The sequence below is a fragment of the Dendronephthya gigantea genome, unplaced genomic scaffold (assembly GCF_004324835.1).
Source record: "Dendronephthya gigantea isolate DGI-Jeju-01 unplaced genomic scaffold, DenGig_1.0 000093F, whole genome shotgun sequence".
Classification (NCBI taxonomy): Eukaryota; Metazoa; Cnidaria; class Anthozoa; order Malacalcyonacea; family Nephtheidae; genus Dendronephthya; species Dendronephthya gigantea.
This window is the reverse complement of record NW_021163103.1, coordinates 730,258-752,389: the sequence shown is the minus strand read 5'-3', so window position 1 is coordinate 752,389 and position 22,132 is coordinate 730,258. Positions and strand designations below refer to the sequence as shown.

Here is a 22,132-nt window from a genome sequence, read left to right as displayed (position 1 = left end):
TGCATTTCTTCGTTAAACGTCGCATTTTGGTCGCGTCGAATGCAATCAATTATTCAAACAATAGATAATGAGATGAAACTGTTATATTTGCGTTTGCAATACCCATACACCATATTAACCCTTATACAAATAATGGTAGTAACGTTATTTGACTATCTGTAACATCGCCTAGTCAAAAAATCTATACCATAACCTGGACAACTCTGTGCTTCCAATTTCTATTGTAAGTCTATCCATGAACAATTACTTAATCACGCTAATCATCATAATTAATTAAACTCAGCATAAAGCATTTGAGAGTGTTTTACGCTGTTACACACAGACTAGTGAGACCAAACTATTTCCAATAAATTCTAGTAATATTCTTTTTTCTTGTGACAAAAACGCTTATACCTGTTAATAACACCAATAAACTAACGACCCAATTACGTAATATAGGCTGCTAATAATTAATGAAAAATGTTCAGCGAAGTCCATTTATCTATTCAATACGTAGTTTTCAAACCATCCAGTATTATCTTTCAAGACAATATCCATCTCGCGTTTTCTGTTTTTCTCGCCAGCAAACATGATATGGTAGGTACGATCACTTCGAGTGAATGGGTTTGCTTTGGTGTCAGAACTTACTGCAAGACCTGTAAAGGTCACAGGGAAACCATACCACAGCAACCAGTCATCCTTATTACCTGACATCTCAGAGCTCTCAACTTCAACAACCTGGTAAACGTGAAGTTTTCAAAAGTTTGTTATTCATTCTGGTTGGTATTTTCTCTTACTCCTAGATTGATTGACTGCTTTTGAGAAATGGTGTTATTCAATTATCATATCATGCTGCGAATTTGCATTAACCGAAGCAAGGACGGATATAACGATCACTCGGGGCTCTGAGAGTGTTATTTACTGACCTGTTGGAAATCGGGTTTCTTTGTGATCATGTGAGATAAATAGGTCTTTCCACCTTGACCATACATGAAGTATTGATAATGATCTGGGTATTTCAGATCAGGATCTTCCTGCGTCTCGAAGTGTTTGACACGTGGTGTGTCAAGAACTTTCAAAAAGGCTGTAAACAGGACACCGGTTGAATCGTCTCGAGCAGTGAACTCGAACTCTGCGCCTAAAAATGTTACAAATAAAGTTAATATCCTGTAGTAACAAGCAGTCGTAGTAGTGTATTTTTTGTGTGTTCACCACCAAACTACTGCTGTTTAAATTACCTTTATCGCCCGCAGCATCCAATAACAGCTGATATAAAACTGCGTTTTCCTTATTTGACGCAAATAATCCATGATTTTTTTGATAGTTCTGTATTGTGATCGCGTCACTCTGATTGGCAAGACCAAGCTTTGTTACACATTCATATTGTTCTGTTTTTCGACCAAACTGCCCCACCATATATGCAAACATGAACCATTCGTCTTCCTGGTTTTGTAGGAGGTCACCACAAACAAACATATGTTTGGCTGGTTGATCCGTTTCCTAGTAAAACCAGACGTATATTAAAAGATGGACAATTTAGTTTCACGCTAATTGAAAATAAAAGTTTCATTTTCTTTCATCATATTCAGTTTTTTGCAGGAATTGCTTATAATTGCAGGAATTTCCTCTTTGACCTATCGAAGACTACACAGTTAAGTGGAAAGTTCGTTTTTAAATATGTATTTAATATTTTAGTCAGAGAACGTTTAGTTCGGGTTAGTCAAATCAAGAACACAGTGGTTTTTGTTCGAGTCCTTGAATTGAATTTGACTGACATAGGCTAGCTAGATGAGGTAGTGTTTTAATGTAGCGAACAGTTTCTCTACCCGGTCTTCAATGAAAAAGACGTAATCGAAGACTATCAGTGGAACAGACTTCTTCCAGAGTGAGATAGCGGACCATCTTAAATGCTGTATTTGCTATGTCGTAACTTACCCAGCCATGAGCAAGGAGACAAGCTTCACGGTAAATTTCACCAACTCTCCAAACAAATTCTCCACTTGCTTGCCATGGGTTCATGACGGTGTTGACCATGCAGCCAAATTCATTCTCAAGATTTTGCGTCAACTATCAAATAGTCAGTCGTTATTACATCATTCACATTGTATTTTAAGCAATTTTAATGAAGAATTACTTACACCGATGGATATCTCAAACTCCTTCAACGCTGGTCCAAAGATTTTTGGCTCCATAATGGACTGAAAGATCACAAGAGGTACTCTGTGATTGTCTTTGTCAGCATTCACTGACAGGAGTCGTCCAATTTTCTTAGAATACGAAGTAGATTTATCAACATCATGGTTTGTCTTTCCGTCAATAATGATGTTAACTCCAAACTTATTTATCATGCAGTCTGGACCAATTCGTTCAAGTAAACTCATCGCGCCCGGGGTCTGAAAGATAGAAGTTGTATTGGTCGTTAGTCATCGGTAAATATTTTTACGCTTTTTTACTGACTTGTTGAGTATCTGAGCGGGTTAATTTTTCTACATTACAATCATTTACCGAGACGGCATTTAGCAATATCTCAAACCTCACATATACCTCAACAATCTCCAAGTTTGTCTTTCCAATAATCAATTCTTTAGCAAGAAGCTTATCTTTTTCAGAACAAGGAAGGTATGGCTTGATGATAAATGGATCTGTGGGTTTAGAAAGATTCAGCCACAAACAGTAATAAAGCTTTGAACCATACACACATTGACCCAAGATTCGGCCATAACCATACTTGTCCATGCCAATCACCTTAAAGAACGAAGAGTTGTATTATGTATTTTTTGGCTTGGTTATCGTGATGTTGATAGTAATGATAATTACAACAACAACACGTACCCTGTGAGAAAGTAGGACGCCAGCACCTGCAGCACCGGGTTTTGACCCCTCCAGTCCATTAACTCCTACGCTAAGATCATCTTCAGAATGAAAAACTTCAGGTGCAGCCAGAAGAACAAAATCTTTCATAGTTCCATTTCTGTAACTCAATCCCCCGGCCGGGTATGGAACGTATCCGGTCTTGTGAGGATCACTGGTAACTGTATCTGCATGACGTAATGCATTTAAATTATCTTGAGCATGTTGACTTAAGGGGGTGATAGGAACATAATTTGATATAAGCGAACTCTTGCTCCGTTCTTTTTGCTCTCTTCCCTTCTTTCCTTTTCTTCTTTCAGCTTTCTGTACTTCCTCCGGGTGATCAGGATCAATCATCATGGTTCTCATGTATGCACCCCATGCAGCGTCAGCAAGAATGGCATAGTTTAGACCCTAGTGAGAGGCAACATCACGATGGCAAGAGTTAAAAACCTTACCAGTAAATGATTCTCTTTTACATGAATCAGAAAGAAAATATTCAAGACAATTGCAATTGGCTACGGTTAACGGCTAGATCCTGCAGGGTTAGGGGTCTTTCAGGGAAGACAGGTATCTGAAGAATCATTAATCATTATCTAAATAGTAAATAATATTGCGCTGTTCATTGAGGAAGGAAAAGGAAGAATTTGTTACCTTTTTCTTTAACTCATCTCGCATGGTCAACATCTCAGTCAGTGGATCAAAGGCGCTTTCCTCTGTACTACCCATCACAGCAGTCACAGAAATCACAGGGATTGAATTTGTGACACAATATTCCAGTTGCTGACGCAAATCTTACAAAAGAAATAAAACTCAACGTTTTATGAGATATTACCTGTAGTATTTATTCACAAGATCTAGAAACTAGAAAATAGCCCGTCTTGAAATATAATCTCATCGTTATAAGATATTTAAATATCTATTTCAGCTATTTGTTTGAATTAATGTAATTCCCACACGAACACCAAATATATCATTTGCGATGCAAACAGACAACCTGAAAATTTCCAATACGGTAAACGTTTGTCTAAAGCGGGGGGGGGGGGGGGGGAGAGAGGTGTGGAGGTAAAGAGAAAGAGAGAGAGAGAGAGAGTCGACCTAAACTTTAGATTGGTCCTTTGAGTTCTCATCCTCCCAGTGGTGCTTTTTAGAAAGGAGTGAACAATATATTGAACAATATATACTCACCACCCATTTCTTGTCTTGCCATCTTATCAACTTTGATATGTATTAGATTATCTTCACCCAGTCCCAAGACTGTAGCAGCTTTTGGCCAAGAGTAATGGCAGGTTGCTGGAACAAACACTCGGGGAGACTTGATGTTGTGTTTTGTCAAGAAGTTGTATATACCAATAGATGTATAAGCGTAGGGATGAACTAGTTCAGAAAGTTTGTCCATTGTAACTTTCGCGGCTTTAGCAATGTCTGCGGACATACTACAAGGAAATATATTTTTCGTTATCAAAACTAAACTGCTTTACTGCATGAATAGAGCTCCAGTGTAGTAATTCGACGTACTAAGAAAAATCATCGCAAAGGATTCGTTATTTCACAATTTTTACACAAAATGTGATAGAAAATTGTTGCATATATGCATGCCCAATGGTGCCGACCGTGGTTAAAACTGCATGAACCAAATTAATTACTTGCAAGCGTCGTCCACATCGACATTCAATAACTGCCATACAGTGCAATGCTGAAGCTCCACATTAGTGAATCCACTTCCAGGTTTAAATACATTGACCATATACGTTTTCGCTCCAGATAGTTCTCCTTCAGCCATAACTGCATCTTGTAAGCTGAGAGGATAGAACTTCATGTTCCTTGATGCCCACATTGCTTCAATGTTTGCAATAGATCCACCTACATAGACGAAAACAGAATAAATATAACCTTTTTTATCCCAGAATATTTCGTCAGTTTTTCGTGCATTTCTTTGTCCACCCACCACAAGTGATATGACCCCATGGATCTATTGTTTTTGTGCGATCAAATCCAATCATGTCACAAATTTGTTCAGCGGCAATGATTTCATAAGGTGTAGTTATCGGGGAGGCTGTAACATCCACGTTATTTGGGTTCCAAACCATTCCCGAGATATAACCAAGCACCGCTGGCATTGAGATATCCCAGTTCATGTGACCCTAAAATGAGAAGCACAAAATTATTATTTTTTGCATGACCGCGAGATTAATTACGACTCGCTAAAAAACCAACATAAGAATTGTAAAAATAGCCGGGTTTAGCTGGGTTGAACTGGATCGAGGAAACATGCAGTCTTGTCTTCGAGCTGCACAAAAGTGGAAAAGTCTTTCTATGTAATTGTTGGGTGTGTCTCCATGGCCAATAACAGAGGAACAATTTTGAATATTTGTACTAACCGTTTAGAAACTAGCAGACAAAATAAATTTCATCCGGGGGTAATCAGGATTCAGGAGTAGTGGGAATTTTTATTTAACTATTGCAAGTATCTTTGTTTGAAATATAATTTTCAGCTATATACGAATCATGAAAATTTCGACAGCCTACTTTTTGAATTTTCGAATAACGGCAATACATAGAGAGATTTAGAACAAGTAATTCCTACATACTTGAAAACGTGGGCTAAAGACTGGAGTACTCTGTTCCAAATCATCATTCAACTCCTTTAACTTGTTCTTTAACTGTTTCCTTTCTGCTTTGTATGCTGGAGTCATTTTCTGGGCTTTAGTGATGTACTCTGGATCCGTAGGCCAATATTTACGACGATTTTGTTGATGCTGTTTGATTGTCTGGTCCATAAGCTCATTGAACAATTGATGGTTCTCAGCTCTAGGACCAATAAACCAACCAGCTAGTGCATCACTTTGCACACGATAGCGGTCGCCTTCGGCCCTGTATGAAATAACAGCAAATATGTTTCTAGAAATCTACCTGAGAAAGATAACTTCGGAGCTAGTAGCTAGTTTAGGTTTCCTTTCTTTATTCTTTTTTACATTATTGCTTACGTTTGATCGTATTTATCCGTCATCGTGTCGTTTTCTCAATTCAAGAGATTAGCTATAAAAGTACATCAAAATAGAATGTTTCTTTTATTCTATATGCCTGTAAAAAAGTAAAGGCTGAGATATCGATGATTAACAGCACGCGTAATTTAGTTTATGAAGGAATAAGTCGGAATAACAAATACAAGTGGACACCAGGACAGGTTTTTAAGTTAATTGTTTCTACAAGATAAATCTGAGACAGAATAATTTCTATATGCTATAATTTGGTAATCATATTACATATCTTGCACCAACTACCAAGCATGGCTTGCATATTTTTAGAATCGGATATGGGTTTAAATAATGCCACTATACTGTAGTCTATATATACAAGAGACCTTTTGCATTATAGCCTACTTTTTGATCTATGCAAGATAATACAATCAACTGAATCACTGCATGCAGCTGAAAAGAGAAACTTGGCGTGTTTACTAATTTTGGTACGCTCTTTTCAGTGCGGTGATTTGATTGGATTATCTTGCATCGATCAAAAAGTAGTCTATAATGCAAAAGGTCTAATCATAGACAACATCTAATCGATTTCCAAACAATAAAGCCTGGTTTCCATATAACACCGACGTATTCGGTGATTATTGAAGAGAGTGAAATCTTTTGTCTTTCTGAAATCATTTTCTCCTTGGATGATTACAGACAATGAGTCGGTGACAAATCGGTGACAAGTCGGTGTCAGGCCTGACAGCTCAAGCAATATTTTTCGCATTACGAAGAATAATTAATGACTTGGTTTTACGATCAAGTCGGATTTTCGGCTTTGTCTTTGATAAACTGCAGATTGTACCTGGTGCATGTCTCGATTGTTCGTGGATCATTTCGATTTTTTTTTTCACCTCTACTTCTAGAATTAATGCGTCGCTAATCTTCCTCTTCTTTCAAATACACTTACAATGAACATACGCACCAATTTATAGCTACAAATCGTATATATCGAGACTGTAAGAGCGTCCAAGTTGATGTAAATATTTAAAGTATTAATAGCTGTTTATTACCAGTGTTTATGAGATAAAGGCTTGTGTCGTGATATTTAAAACGCTTATAATCCATCAATCAAATTATTTCGACATTTTGTCACTCAGGCACTGGTGCATAACCTTGCGGTGAGACCTCGATCATGCAAGCAAGCTCTCGGTTTCAATATTAGCTTGAATGTTTATGAATTACATCTATTAAAAGTCATTCTGTTGTAATCTGTACCTTGGGATGTTTGCAAGAGCAAGAAATTTGTACCAGTTCATATGAGCACTGGAAAGTTTCGAAAAATTCTTCGCATTCTTCAACTTTTAGGAGAGTAATTTAAGACTTCTTTAAAAGCCTTCTTTATGTATAGTGTTGTAGCTGTGCGCTGATCTGTGGTATCCAAATTAAGCAATACCACAGTATTTATCCGTGGCTAATGAATTTATGAAAGTCGATTCTAGAATACTGGTACCCATGCATATATCGGCAAATAATCGGATTAATTCATATTGAGTCTCGGACAGCACTGAAATTGAAAGCTTCATGCATGCTGCGAACAAACCTTCACAGGATAGCCATGCAGTAATTGAAAACTTGGTCAGCAAATATTCGCAAATCAATGAATCGATCTTAACTGCATATTCTCAGTACCCGACAGCAACTAAGTTTCTAACTACATTTCCCGATTGATCGCATCATGCATGTGTTGCAATATTGTAAAACCTCTTTCAGCCCCGCCTTGTGGATTCAACAGGATTTTCTTTCTGAATAAACCTATATTTTAAGCTAAATATTAACCACGCGTTTATCTGTACTTCGTTGATAACCCTAGTGTGGTTTATCTTATTCATGCTTGGAGTATGTAATCGCGAGCACAGCAATAAATGTCGTTTACCTTGATTTAAATCTTTTTGCAAACTGCGGAGATCTTGCACCATCTGCTTCTGCTGCCAAAGTGCGCTCTTTGATGGATACCCTGGTTTTTTATTCCACCAGGCTAATGCTGATTGGTCAAGACCAAACCACGTGATATCCGGACTGTTGAATGAAGTGACTGCATGCGTGCACACGGTAACTTTTTGAGGTTCTTATTTGTGTCTCTACAAAAAATGACAGCAAACACTTTCGGTTTAGGAGAGAAGTTGGCTCAATGTGTTGGAAATATTTTAGATGTATTAGAAAGACAATATTTTAGATGTATTAGAAAGACAATAGGTTGTTGTTTTAGCTCCACGACGTGAGATGATCAGTTCCAAATGTCGCAGTTGGGGGTATAAATAACGGTTGTTTACGTATACTATTGTGTTGTAATCACAACTGGATGTATTCGTTGATTTTAAAGATAAACTGACATATTACTTTAATATTACTGTTGTAAGCAGGAAATATCTCAAGTATTTGACGTCTTCGTCTAATATATATTATTTCTCTACACTGCACGCAGTTGATTAGCAACCCGTGCATGATCTGTGCATATAGCGGTCTCTCCAAACATGTAATCTGCATGACCAGCAGCAGATTGCCCGCTGTTCAATGAAGTATCTGGTTGCTACGCCACGGATTGAGTTATCTGAAAACCGCAGTTGCTACACTTGAATTCCTTCAAAGAGATTTAGCAGATGTTTTGAAATATTTAAGTGCAGAAAATACTTCAACCACTCCCAAAGCATTACACATAACTAAGTAGTTTTTAAAACATGGTCATATCATCTGTATATAATATACATATAATATATCAACCCAGCAATTCTCTGAAATGTTGCCTCTCATGTCTGAACCGATTGGGCGACCACCGCGATCATTTGTGGAGTATGGAATGTTATGTCACCTCGTACAACCCATAGCAGACAGCTGGTACTCGTCGTACGATTTCGAAGCGTCTTCAAAATGTAAAGATTTGATGTTGAAACGGCTTCGCCATCTACAAAATTCTAGACATTTTGCTTATGGGTGTTACAATATACTGTCAACACTAGAGAAGTGCGGCTAAGTGATCCAACAATGAATGCAAATTTGAATATGCAAAATGGATTTTTTTAGCGCCAAAGTTTACATGGACATGAACGGAAGAAACAGAAACTACAGGGTCTTTAAAAAAAACGCAACCTAATAATTCCAGGGGGCCTACGATTTTTGTAATCGAAAAAACGACGAATAAAACCACTTTGTGGTTTTTTACACCCGGTACGGCTGATATTTTAGGTCAGGCATGTTTGATTTTGTTTGACGCTTTTCTAAGATGTCTTATCACAGGCATCTAAAATAAAAAGTCAAAACTCGCGAGACACACCTCTCCTGCTTTACGTAATAATTGTAATTCATTATTTTGAAATATTTTATCTCGTCAAGACCTTGTAAGTAATCATTAGCGTCATGACGGTCGGGTTTTGGATTTATACTTAACTTAATTTAGATTGAAACGATTTATTTATCGAGGTCAATTTTTCACTGAAAAACATGGATCTGAAAATATGTTTTAAATTACAGGCTAACACCGCGGATAGATTTGTAGTTAACACTGTCACTGATATGGTTGAAGGTAATAAAACCCTGGGTACGAGGTTGCGCCTCTGTCTTTCCAAATTATGAAAACGAGGCTTGTAATACCATCAGTGTGACCAAAAGCGCTGACAGTTTTCATGTGATATTACCAACAGATCACACGCAATTCCTTACGTCACGACCAAGTGTGCACAGCTGCATACGTTTTGAATGATATATTTTTTAACAATTGTTCGCAGAAGGCAAGGTAAACATCACTGAATAACAACTGAGACAAAGTCAAGTTTTTTATTCATTGATATATTATATTCAACAAGCCTGAGGTCTTATGTCTGTCTGATTTCTTCTGAAAGCGATCCTTAAAACGTTACACAGTCTGGAAATAAAAAAATACATGTAGGAAACCGAACGTAATGCATACATTTTTTTCATTCATATTTAATTAAAATGCTTTAAAAAATCTGCTGGTCGATAACATATCAATTTCTTCCGTGCTTTTACGGGAAAAAACGTAATTATCACTCTAGCATGATGTGTTCTCGATGAAAGAAACACTGAGAAAAGGAATTTTATGTAATTAAAGTCTTTTAGAACTTTTAAACGGAAAAAACCAGAGTAATATTGTGCGATCTTCCGAGATACCTTCTGAGATAGTTATTCCACAACATTTACTGTTTTACATGAAGTATTTTATTCAGATATATAACCACGTTGTTTCGTTAACTTTCTACCATTATCTACTTTGTCTATAAGTTCGACTATCAATAACCCGTGCAGCCGCGAGTCTGGAATACCAAGATAACGTACATTATATAAATATAGTATTTTTTGTCATCGACAGTTCTACCCTCAACTTTGATACTTGACTTCTGAACCCAATACAGAGCAGCAACTGTCATGTGACACTTATTAGAATAAAAAGAAACAAAATATTAGAAATAAAAATATCTCCGCCTTAAACAAGACAATGAATATCGTTCGTTTTTTCTCTATTTAGGAAACTGGTTCACGCTCAGGATATAGTCCCATATTCTATTCTTTCTGTCCAATTTGATCCAATCTAAATGGCAATAAGTCGACCATCTCTCTACAAGCTACTAACTCATCTTGGAAAGCTCTCGCACCATTCTCGTCATTATCACAATAATTCACAACAAACTTGTACAAGTCTAAAGCTTTTTGCTGATTCAGCAATCTCTCCTCGCGCGTTGCGCAGATTTGTTTTGCGTGCGCACGTGCAAGATACACGTGCGCAAGTAGTGCAACACGCAATAGAGACTCGTCAAACTTTTCTGGTAACTTTCCTTCTTGCTTCATTGAATCGATAAAATTTGAGAAAAACTTGGCGCTGTTGCACAGCAGAGAGTTGATTTTCTTTATCTGATGTACTGAAGGTTTATCCTGGTTTGCAGTTTTTATAATTTCCATCTTTAGATCTGCCATATCTCCGTACACGGAACCAATTTCATAAGTAAGCTGGCGGCAAATTAATAAATAATGCTGGGGATTCAACTCTATTAATACTTCAGTCAACATATCTATTCTTCTTTTGCACATTTTACATTGTCGTTCCAAGTCCGTCTCGAAAGCAGTAAGATATCGGAACAACTGACTGTGGTCTTGAATGATTTCCACATAATTCAAGACGTACCCGTCAAGTTGATAAAACTGCTTTGCAGCATTGAGATGTTTTTGACCAGCAAGGAAAAGAAGACGTGCCTGAAATTTCGGAGGAAAAAAAAAGTGTATGACTCAAGGATTACCAAATAATAGGAATTGCACACATGAACTGTTTTGATGTTGTTGTTCTGCAACATGTTGCAATTTACTGCTTGACCCTGCCATGACATAAGCACCCCCCCCCCTGATGTTCAATGTATGGAGAGCTAGTAGATGAAATACAGTACCTCGTCAAAGTTGTTTGCTCTACTGAAGGAAATTTCTGATTCAATTTGAGAGACATCTAATCCTTCAAATTGAAGTATATTTAGATCTTTAGTTTCCTCAGGCTGATCTACATAACACAAAAAGACGTTTGGATCAGTACATATACATCTTATACTTAACTTCTATTCTTATTCACTCTAAGTTGTGCCCTATCTTTTTTATATAAATCATACTATTGCAACATTTACCTGTGTCCTCGTCATATTCGCTTTCTGCAGATAATTTCAATAAATTTAAAAAATATTTACTCCAACATAGGGCAACATTTGCTTTTGCCTCTGGAATTCTTTCTCGTTGTTTTCTGTCTTCCTCTCCTTCATTCTCAACATCAAGACTTGCTTGTTCTTCATAATTTCCACACTCAACAATAATGCAACTTGCAGCAGCTAAAATGATTAAAAAACCAGAAACGTTGTGCAATTGGTCATTGTGTTTGAAGTTATCAAGATATGTTTCAAGTTAAATATGAGAATATAATGAAAAATTATGAGGAAAACCAGTTGCATTTATCAAATTTAAACAATGCTAAATATTCCTTAGCAAAATGTTCTACATGAAATATGAAAAAGTGCACTCTCAAGTTGCTGTATCTATGAAAGTAGTAAACCATATTAAAACTATACTTTACCTAGACAATGTTTTGCACTTGTATAATCCCCTTGTGTCAAGTGATATTGTGACAATGTGGCACAGTTTACTGCCCAGTCTACAGGATCATAGATTTTTGTTGATAGTTGTCTTTGTAATGTTTTGTGTCCATACTCAGCTGATTTCTTATTTTGTCCATTGTTTTTATATGCTTGAGTTAAATAATAAAACGTATGAGTATGTAGACTTTCAAATTCACTTTCTTTGCCAGAGTTGCTTCCACTACCAAAAGCAAATAACCTAAAATGAAATACAATGAAGAACTGATTCAGTACCAGGCATGCAGAAATGTTCAAGATCCAATGTGCAACAGTGTACCAATATAATTAATTGGTAAAAAATATTCGACACAAAGATTTGATTTCATGGGCAAATTTAATATCCACATTCTTTTGAGCAGGTTAGTGGTCTTTATCTTTAAAATTTTTAATTTTATTAGTGGAACCTCAAAAGGCATCCCATGCACATTGTGCCTAGATTTTTGGGTAACTGGCGCATAATCATGTTGAGGCTAGGCACATACTTAAGCATCTTTGCCTTATACTCATCTTTTCTAGTGTTTACAGCATTCAGTCACTTGAGACTTAACTTCATTTGGCAGACGACAACAACCTCAGAGCATCTTTGGTGTGACATAGAATGGATCCTGGTAGATAGCACCCTAGTATCTCTCATGCAAATGGTACATATTATCTATTTTATTTCCTAAATTTTTCAAGATTTCATTTTCTTTGACTTACATGTCAGTATTCCAGGGTGCTACTTCAGAAATTGCCGTATACTCATTATATAATATTTCTGCATCAGTAAAATACGCAAGGCACTTCTCAATGTCACCCCTTTCGTTCCATATCATTCCAAGTTGTTGCAAGCATTTTACCATAACTATACAAAATTCTGGTTTCAATTTATATTCTTCGAAATTCTCTTTAACACCGTTTAAATATCGTTCTCCAGTGCTTATTTCATCCGTCTCAATATGATTTAAACCAAGTTCATAATGTACAGCGCATTTAACCGAAATCAATATCAATTTTAGTTCACATTCATCAACAATAAATGATTCCAATTTATTTTTAATATTCAACAGTATTTCCCGTGCGGCGTATTTCGATTTATATGGCTCAGTTTCACGATCATTTCCAGAACCCTCTTTTGATAATTTTAATGCTTCTTTAAAGCGTAAATTTCCCTGGGTTTCTAGCCAAATTCTAAACTCTTCACTTGCAGCTAAATTGGCGGCCATTTTGAATTTCAGACCTGAGGAGTGAGGGCCTGGCGCTAGCACTGAGTCAGTGGTGCTGACAATGGTGCTTGTTACTGGGCTTATCCAGTGACTACACCATAATACTGTTATATGGTAGAGTTTTAGATATATTCCTCATAACAGATTGTTTATTCTTAATTTTTGTTTATGCCATTCGACAATGCTAGAAGTAAGATTTCAATCTCAGTGAAGCAATCTTTTGTAGTTTTATAGATTATTATGAAATAGTAAGGTGTATATTCATTTGATGGACATTATTTCTGTCTATAATACATTTATTTTACAAAATACATTGGATATTTGAAATATTTAGACAATATATTTGAAATCAATTAGTTGCATAATAATTTTTAGGTTGGAGAGAAAATTCTAAAAGTTTTGAAATATTACATAACACTAGCAAGCAGCACAACGCACTATCCTGCATGACTTTGTGAAGTCAGTATTACCACCAAAAACTAACAGAAAAACTGACTGATAATGATTTAACAAAATGCCAATGTTTCTTGGGAATATACAACATTTCCCCTGCCTTGAGTATGCACTCTTTATAGTCAGCAGTCTCAAACAAGGGATATTTTTCTAAATCAGGATTCTCAATATCAACCTTGATATAAAAAGACACAGATAAATTAGTTACAATTGATTACTAATATGTTGAATTAATGTTTAAGTTACTGAAAGGTACTGAGTGCTAACCAACATAGTTCTTAATCATTGACAACAATTTGCTGTCACTAGTCACCATAAAAATCATTTAAGAATACTACCTAATATGCATACCTGACTTGTGTTTGACAACAAAAATGAGTCATGGGGATACAGTTTATCGGTTTCTGCCGTTGAATATATCCGGATGTATTTCTTACCAACAACCTGAGCTAGTAAATTATGGTATGGATCATGATGTAATGGTGATACTGTTCCTCCTGGGCCAAACCATGCATTAATAATCACATCATCATTGTCACCAAGGCAACAATAATCTGGTATAGCAATGTCTTTTGCAAGTTCTGGAATTTGATCAAATAACTGATGCTGAGCCAAATATGTGATTTTGCTCATATCATTATTGCAATTGGTTTGGCACCTGCTGACAAACTCATTAATGGTTATCAGTTTTTGTGACCATGATTCATCAGTATAATGTGATCCAATCTCAACTGGCACAGTCCTATTACCAGCAATTTCTTGAAGATAATTGAAACTCCATGGTCGGGAACTTCTTGCTGGCCAATGATCCATTACTCCTTGTATTACAACAGGAACTTGACTGTCCATAAATTCATTTTGAAATGTACTCAGACTTGGACAAAACTTCTGTTCAATATTTTGCTTGCCATTATCACTCAGTTTAACTTGTTTACTCTCAAGTGATGAATATTTCTCTCCAAGTAAAGTTGATTGCTGGAATGCTGGCAAGTTTCCTTCTGCAATACTAATTTTTTCTTGCCTTTTGTTGAGTTTTTGAGCTTCGCACATTTCTTTTTGAACGAAGCAAACAATTTTTGTCAAAATATTATCTAAAATAGGGCAACCAAGCAACAGGCCCATATCACATACCTTGATTGCTTCTTTCAAATTATCCATTTTAAAATGTGCCAAAGCCTTAACAACCGTTGCAAAGGAGTATAATTTTCTCCATGATATATCAACATCTTTCCAATAACCAGTGTTTATTTTCTCCCAAGATAAATCTATAACAGCTTGGCTGGAAGATAAACTTACAGCAAGTTTGTTTTGACAAAAATTTTCACAAGCTTCTTCGAGAAGCCAAATTAACATGTCCCCACACTTCGACCTAACACATGAAATTTCCTGGCTTGCATCGTTTTCTCTTAAACGTAACGCTGGGAAGGTATTGCATACAGCTGTCGTGAAAATCCGAGCAAACTTCATTGCTAAATTATTATTAAACGGCCATATTTTCTCAAAAATTTTTTTAAAAACTTACTCCCCCCCTGATTTGATTCAACGCGTTGTGAAATGATTCAACGCGTTGTTAAGTGATTCAACGCGTTGTGAGATGATTCAGCGCGTTGTTAAGTGATTCAACGCGTTGCGAAATGATTCAACGCGTTGTGAGATGATTCAGCGCATTGTTAAGTGATTCAACGCGTTGTGAGATGATTCAGCGCGTTGTGAAATGATTCAACGCGTTGCGAAATGATTCAACGCGTTGTGAAATGATTCAACGCGTTGTGAAATGATTCAACGCGTTGTGAAATGATTCAACACGTTGTGAAATGATTCAACGTGTTGTGAAATGATTCAACGCGTTGTGAAATGATTCAATGTGTTGTGAAATGATTCAACGCGTTGTGAAATGATTCAATGTGTTGTGAAATGATTCAACGCGTTGTGAAATGATTCAATGTGTTGTGAAATGATTCAACGTGTTGTGAAATGATTCAGCGCGTTGTGAAATGATTCAACACGTTGTGAAATGATTCAACACGTTGTGAAATGATTCAATGCGTTGTGAGATGATTCAACGCGTTGTGAAATGATTCAACGTGTTGTGAAATGATTCAACGCGTTGTGAAATGATTCAATGTGTTGTGAAATGATTCAACGTGTTGTGAAATGATTCAGCGCGTTGTGAAATGATTCAACACGTTGTGAAATGATTCAATGCGTTGTGAGATGATTCAATGTGTTGTGAAATGATTCAACGCGTTGTGAAATGATTCAACGCGTTGTGAAATGATTCAACGCGTTGTGAAATGATTCAACGCGTTGTGAAATGATTCAACGCGTTGTGAGATGATTCAACGCGTTGTTAAGTGATTCAACGCGTTGTGAGATGATTCAGCGCGTTGTTAAGTGATTCAACGCGTTGTGAGATGATTCAGCGCGTTGTGAAATGATTCAACGCGTTGCGAAATGATTCAACGCGTTGTGAAATGATTCAACGCGTTGTGAAATGATTCAACGCGTTGTGAAATGATTCAACACGTTGTGAAATGATTCAACGTGTTGTGAAATGATTCAACGCGTTGTGAAATGATTCAATGTGTTGTGAAATGATTCAACGCGTTGTGAAATGATTCAACGCGTTGTGAAATGATTCAATGTGTTGTGAAATGATTCAACGCGTTGTGAAATGATTCAATGTGTTGTGAAATGATTCAACGCGTTGTGAAATGATTCAATTGGTTGTGAAATGATTCAACGCGTTGTGAAATGATTCAATGTGTTGTGAAATGATTCAACGTGTTGTGAAATGATTCAGCGCGTTGTGAAATGATTCAATGTGTTGTGAAATGATTCAACGCGTTGTGAAATGATTCAATGTGTTGTGAAATGATTCAACGCGTTGTGAAATGATTCAATTGGTTGTGAAATGATTCAACGCGTTGTGAAATGATTCAATGTGTTGTGAAATGATTCAACGTGTTGTGAAATGATTCAGCGCGTTGTGAAATGATTCAACACGTTGTGAAATGATTCAATGCGTTGTGAGATGATTCAACGTGTTGTGAAATGATTCAACGCGTTGTGAAATGAATTAACGCGTTGTGAAATGATTCAACGTGTTGTGAAATGATTCAACGCGTTGTGAAATGATTCAATGTGTTGTGAAATGATTCAACGCGTTGTGAAATGATTCAGCGCGTTGTGAAATGATTCAACACGTTGTGAAATGATTCAATGCGTTGTGAGATGATTCAATGTGTTGTGAAATGATTCAACGCGTTGTGAAATGATTCAACACGTTGTGAAATGATTCAATGCGTTGTGAGATGATTCAATGTGTTGTGAAATGATTCAATGTGTTGTGAAATGATTCAACGCGTTGTGAAATGATTCAATGTGTTGTGAAATGATTCAACGCGTTGTGAAATGATTCAATGTGTTGTGAAATGATTCAACGTGTTGTGAAATGATTCAGCGCGTTGTGAAATAATTCAACACGTTGTGAAATGATTCAACGCGTTGTGAAATGATTCAACGCGTTGTGAAATGATTCAACGCGTTGTGAAATGATTCAACGCGTTGTGAAATTATTCAACGCGTTGTGAAATGATTCAACGCGTTGTGAAATGATTCAACGCGTTGTGAGATGATTCAACGCGTTGTTAAGTGATTCAACGCGTTGTGAGAAGATTCAGCGCGTTGTTAAGTGATTCAACGCGTTGTGAGATGATTCAGCGCGTTGTGAAATGATTCAACGCGTTGCGAAATGATTCAACGCGTTGTGAAATGATTCAACGCGTTGTGAAATGATTCAACGCGTTGAGAAATGATTCAACACGTTGTGAAATGATTCAACGTGTTGTGAAATGATTCAACGCGTTGTGAAATGATTCAATGTGTTGTGAAATGATTCAACGCGTTGTGAAATGATTCAACGCGTTGTGAAATGATTCAATGTGTTGTGAAATGATTCAACGTGTTGTGAAATGATTCAGCGCGTTGTGAAATGATTCAACACGTTGTGAAATGATTCAATGCGTTGTGAGATGATTCAATGTGTTGTGAAATGATTCAACGCGTTGTGAAATGATTCAACGCGTTGTGAAATGATTCAACGCGTTGTGAAATTATTCAACGCGTTGTGAAATGATTCAACGCGTTGTGAAATGATTCAACGCGTTGTGAGATGATTCAACGCTAAGTGATTCAACGCGTTGTGAGAAGATTCAGCGCGTTGTTAAGTGATTCAACGCGTTGTGAGATGATTCAGCGCGTTGTGAAATGATTCAACGCGTTGCGAAATGATTCAACGCGTTGTGAAATGATTCAACGCGTTGTGAAATGATTCAACGCGTTGAGAAATGATTCAACACGTTGTGAAATGATTCAACGTGTTGTGAAATGATTCAACGCGTTGTGAAATGATTCAATGTGTTGTGAAATGATTCAACGCGTTGTGAAATGATTCAACGCGTTGTGAAATGATTCAATGTGTTGTGAAATGATTCAACGTGTTGTGAAATGATTCAGCGCGTTGTGAAATGATTCAACACGTTGTGAAATGATTCAATGCGTTGTGAGATGATTCAATGTGTTGTGAAATGATTCAACGCGTTGTGAAATGATTCAACACGTTGTGAAATGATTCAATGCGTTGTGAGATGATTCAATGTGTTGTGAAATGATTCAACACGTTGTGAAATGATTCAATGCGTTGTGAGATGATTCAATGTGTTGTGAAATGATTCAATGTGTTGTGAAATGATTCAATGTGTTGTGAAATGATTCAATGTGTTGTGAAATGATTCAATGTGTTGTGAAATGATTCAACGCGTTGTGAAATGATTCAACACGTTGTGAAATGATTCAGCGCGTTGTGAAATGATTCAATGTGTTGTGAAATGATTCAACGCGTTGTGAAATGATTCAACGCGTTGTGAAATGATTCAATGCGTTGTGAGATGATTCAACGTGTTGTGAAATGATTCAACGCGTTGTGAAATGATTCAATGCGTTGTGAGATGATTCAATGTGTTGTGAAATGATTCAACGCGTTGTGAAATGATTCAACACGTTGTGAAATGATTCAATGCGTTGTGAGATGATTCAATGTGTTGTGAAATGATTCAATGTGTTGTGAAATGATTCAACGCGTTGTGAAATGATTCAATGTGTTGTGAAATGATTCAACGCGTTGTGAAATGATTCAATGTGTTGTGAAATGATTCAACGTGTTGTGAAATGATTCAGCGCGTTGTGAAATGATTCAACACGTTGTGAAATGATTCAACACGTTGTGAAATGATTCAATGCGTTGTGAGATGATTCAACGTGTTGTGAAATGATTCAACGCGTTGTGAAATGATTCAACGCGTTGTGAAATGATTCAATGTGTTGTGAAATGATTCAACGCGTTGTGAAATGATTCAATGTGTTGTGAAATGATTCAACGTGTTGTGAAATGATTCAGCGCGTTGTGAAATGATTCAACACGTTGTGAAATGATTCAATGCGTTGTGAGATGATTCAATGTGTTGTGAAATGATTCAACGCGTTGTGAAATGATTCAACACGTTGTGAAATGATTCAATGCGTTGTGAGATGATTCAATGTGTTGTGAAATGATTCAATGTGTTGTGAAATGATTCAACGCGTTGTGAAATGATTCAATGTGTTGTGAAATGATTCAACGCGTTGTGAAATGATTCAATGTGTTGTGAAATGATTCAACGTGTTGTGAAATGATTCAGCGCGTTGTGAAATGATTCAACACGTTGTGAAATGATTCAACACGTTGTGAAATGATTCAATGCGTTGTGAAATGATTTCAACGTTTGAGATGATTCAACATGATGTGAATGTTGTGTGAAATGATTCAATTTGGTGTTGTGAAATGATTCGTGTTGTGAAAATTCAGCGCGTTGTGAAAATGATTCAACACGTTGTGAAATGATTCAATGCGTTGTGAGATGATTCAATGTGTGTGAAATGATTCAACGCGTTGTGAATGATTCAACGCGTTGTGAAATGATTCAACGCGTTGTGAAATGATTCAACGCGTTGTGAGATGATTCAACGCGTTGTTAAGTGATTCAACGCGTTGTGAGATGATTCAGCGCGTTGTTAAGTGATTCAACGCGTTGTGAGATGATTCAGCGCGTTGTGAAATGATTCAACGCGTTGCGAAATGATTCAACGCGTTGTGAAATGATTCAACGCGTTGTGAAATGATTCAACGCGTTGTGAAATGATTCAACACGTTGTGAAATGATTCAACGTGTTGTGAAATGATTCAACGCGTTGTGAAATGATTCAATGTGTTGTGAAATGATTCAACGCGTTGTGAAATGATTCAACGCGTTGTGAAATGATTCAATGTGTTGTGAAATGATTCAACGCGTTGTGAAATGATTCAATGTGTTGTGAAATGATTCAACGCGTTGTGAAATGATTCAATTGGTTGTGAAATGATTCAACGCGTTGTGAAATGATTCAATGTGTTGTGAAATGATTCAACGTGTTGTGAAATGATTCAGCGCGTGTGAAATGATTCAACACGTGTGAAATGATTCAATGCGTTGTGAGATGATTCAACGTGTTGTGAAATGATCAACGCGTTGTGAAATGAATTAACGCGTTGTGAAATGATTCAACGTGTTGTGAAATGATTCAACGCGTTGTGAAATGATTCAATGTGTTGTGAAATGATTCAACGCGTTGTGAAATGATTCAGCGCGTTGTGAAATGATTCAACACGTTGTGAAATGATTCAATGCGTTGTGAGATGATTCAATGTGTTGTGAAATGATTCAACGCGTTGTGAAATGATTCAACACGTTGTGAAATGATTCAATGCGTTGTGAGATGATTCAATGTGTTGTGAAATGATTCAATGTGTGTGAAATGATTCAACGCGTTGTGAAATGATTCAATGTGTTGTGAAATGATTCAACGCGTTGTGAAATGATTCAATGTGTTGTGAAATGATTCAACGTGTTGTGAAATGATTCAGCGCGTTGTGAAATAATTCAACACGTTGTGAAATGATTCAACGCGTTGTGAAATGATTCAACGCGTTGTGAAATGATTCAACGCGTTGTGAAATGATTCAACGCGTTGTGAAATTATTCAACGCGTTGTGAAATGATTCAACGCGTTGTGAAATGATTCAACGCGTTGTGAGATGATTCAACGCGTTGTTAAGTGATTCAACGCGTTGTGAGAAGATTCAGCGCGTTGTTAAGTGATTCAACGCGTTGTGAGATGATTCAGCGCGTTGTGAAATGATTCAACGCGTTGCGAAATGATTCAACGCGTTGTGAAATGATTCAACGCGTTGTGAAATGATTCAACGCGTTGTGAAATGATTCAACACGTTGTGAAATGATTCAACGTGTTGTGAAATGATTCAACGCGTTGTGAAATGATTCAATGTGTTGTGAAATGATTCAACGCGTTGTGAAATGATTCAACGCGTTGTGAAATGATTCAATGTGTTGTGAAATGATTCAACGCGTTGTGAAATGATTCAATGTGTTGTGAAATGATTCAACGTGTTGTGAAATGATTCAGCGCGTTGTGAAATGATTCAACACGTTGTGAAATGATTCAATGCGTTGTGAGATGATTCAACGTGTTGTGAAATGATTCAACGCGTTGTGAAATGAATTAACGCGTTGTGAAATGATTCAACGTGTTGTGAAATGATTCAACGCGTTGTGAAATGATTCAATGTGTTGTGAAATGATTCAACGCGTTGTGAAATGATTCAGCGCGTTGTGAAATGATTCAACACGTTGTGAGATGATTCAATGCGTTGTGAGATGATTCAATGTGTTGTGAAATGATTCAACGCGTTGTGAAATGATTCAACACGTTGTGAAATGATTCAATGCGTTGTGAGATGATTCAATGTGTTGTGAAATGATTCAATGTGTTGTGAAATGATTCAACGCGTTGTGAAATGATTCAACGCGTTTAAAATGATTCAACGCGTTTAAAATGATTCAACGCGTTTAAAATGATTCAACGCATTTCAAATGATTCAACGCATTTCAAATGATTCAACGCGTTTCAAATGATTTAACGCGTTTAAAATGATTCAACGCGTTTAAAATGATTCAACGCGTTGTGAAATAATTCAACGCGTTTAAAATGATTCAACGCGTTTAAAATGATTCAACGCGTTGTGAAATGGATCAACGCGTTTAAAATGATTCAACGCATTTCAAATGATTCAACGCATTTCAAATGATTCAACGCGTTTCAAATGATTTAACGCGTTTAAAATGATTCAACGCGTTTAAAATGATTCAACGCGTTTAACTGAATGATTCAACGCCTTTAAAATGATTCAACGCGTTGTGAAATGATTCAAGTCATTCAACACGTTTCAAATGATTCAACGCGTTTCAAATGGATCAACGCGTTTAAAATGATTCAACGCTTTTGAAACGATTCAACGCGTTTGAAATGATTCAACGCGTTTAAAATGATTCAACGTGTCGTGAGATGATTA

At 36.7% G+C, this 22,132-nt stretch overlaps 3 protein-coding genes across 4 annotated transcripts; all 3 read right to left on the bottom strand.

The window, feature by feature from the left end:
* Positions 1 to 65: 65 nt before the first annotated feature.
* On the bottom strand, positions 66 to 7,795 carry LOC114533638. The gene is made up of 14 exons (XM_028555211.1): positions 7,726 to 7,795; positions 5,817 to 5,868; positions 5,421 to 5,703; positions 4,778 to 4,973; positions 4,476 to 4,692; positions 4,018 to 4,265; positions 3,484 to 3,623; positions 2,812 to 3,243; positions 2,524 to 2,724; positions 2,118 to 2,372; positions 1,915 to 2,046; positions 1,218 to 1,479; positions 906 to 1,117; positions 66 to 717 (listed from the first exon to the last, which is right to left on the bottom strand). Exons 2-14 carry the CDS (start codon positions 5,837 to 5,839, stop codon positions 478 to 480), a joined length of 2,841 nt encoding a protein of 946 aa, XP_028411012.1. The 5' UTR covers positions 5,840 to 5,868; positions 7,726 to 7,795; the 3' UTR covers positions 66 to 477.
* Positions 7,796 to 10,020: 2,225 nt separating this feature from the next.
* On the bottom strand, positions 10,021 to 13,262 carry LOC114533639 (KIF1-binding protein homolog). Its single transcript, XM_028555212.1, has 5 exons — positions 12,668 to 13,262; positions 11,908 to 12,167; positions 11,468 to 11,665; positions 11,240 to 11,346; positions 10,021 to 11,051 (listed from the first exon to the last, which is right to left on the bottom strand). Exons 1-5 carry the CDS (start codon positions 13,171 to 13,173, stop codon positions 10,365 to 10,367), a joined length of 1,758 nt encoding a protein of 585 aa, XP_028411013.1. The 5' UTR covers positions 13,174 to 13,262; the 3' UTR covers positions 10,021 to 10,364.
* A 153-nt stretch (positions 13,263 to 13,415) lies between these two features.
* On the bottom strand, positions 13,416 to 15,157 carry LOC114533640 (lysine-specific demethylase 8-like). 2 transcript variants are annotated; one of them, XM_028555214.1, is made up of 3 exons: positions 14,758 to 14,830; positions 13,978 to 14,678; positions 13,416 to 13,801 (listed from the first exon to the last, which is right to left on the bottom strand). In XM_028555214.1, exons 2-3 carry the CDS (start codon positions 14,674 to 14,676, stop codon positions 13,640 to 13,642), a joined length of 861 nt encoding a protein of 286 aa, XP_028411015.1. In that variant the 5' UTR covers positions 14,677 to 14,678; positions 14,758 to 14,830; the 3' UTR covers positions 13,416 to 13,639. The 2 variants fall into 2 exon arrangements, with proteins under 2 accessions (XP_028411015.1, XP_028411014.1); XM_028555213.1 differs by having other exon boundaries at positions 13,978 to 15,157.
* Positions 15,158 to 22,132: the final 6,975 nt, after the last annotated feature.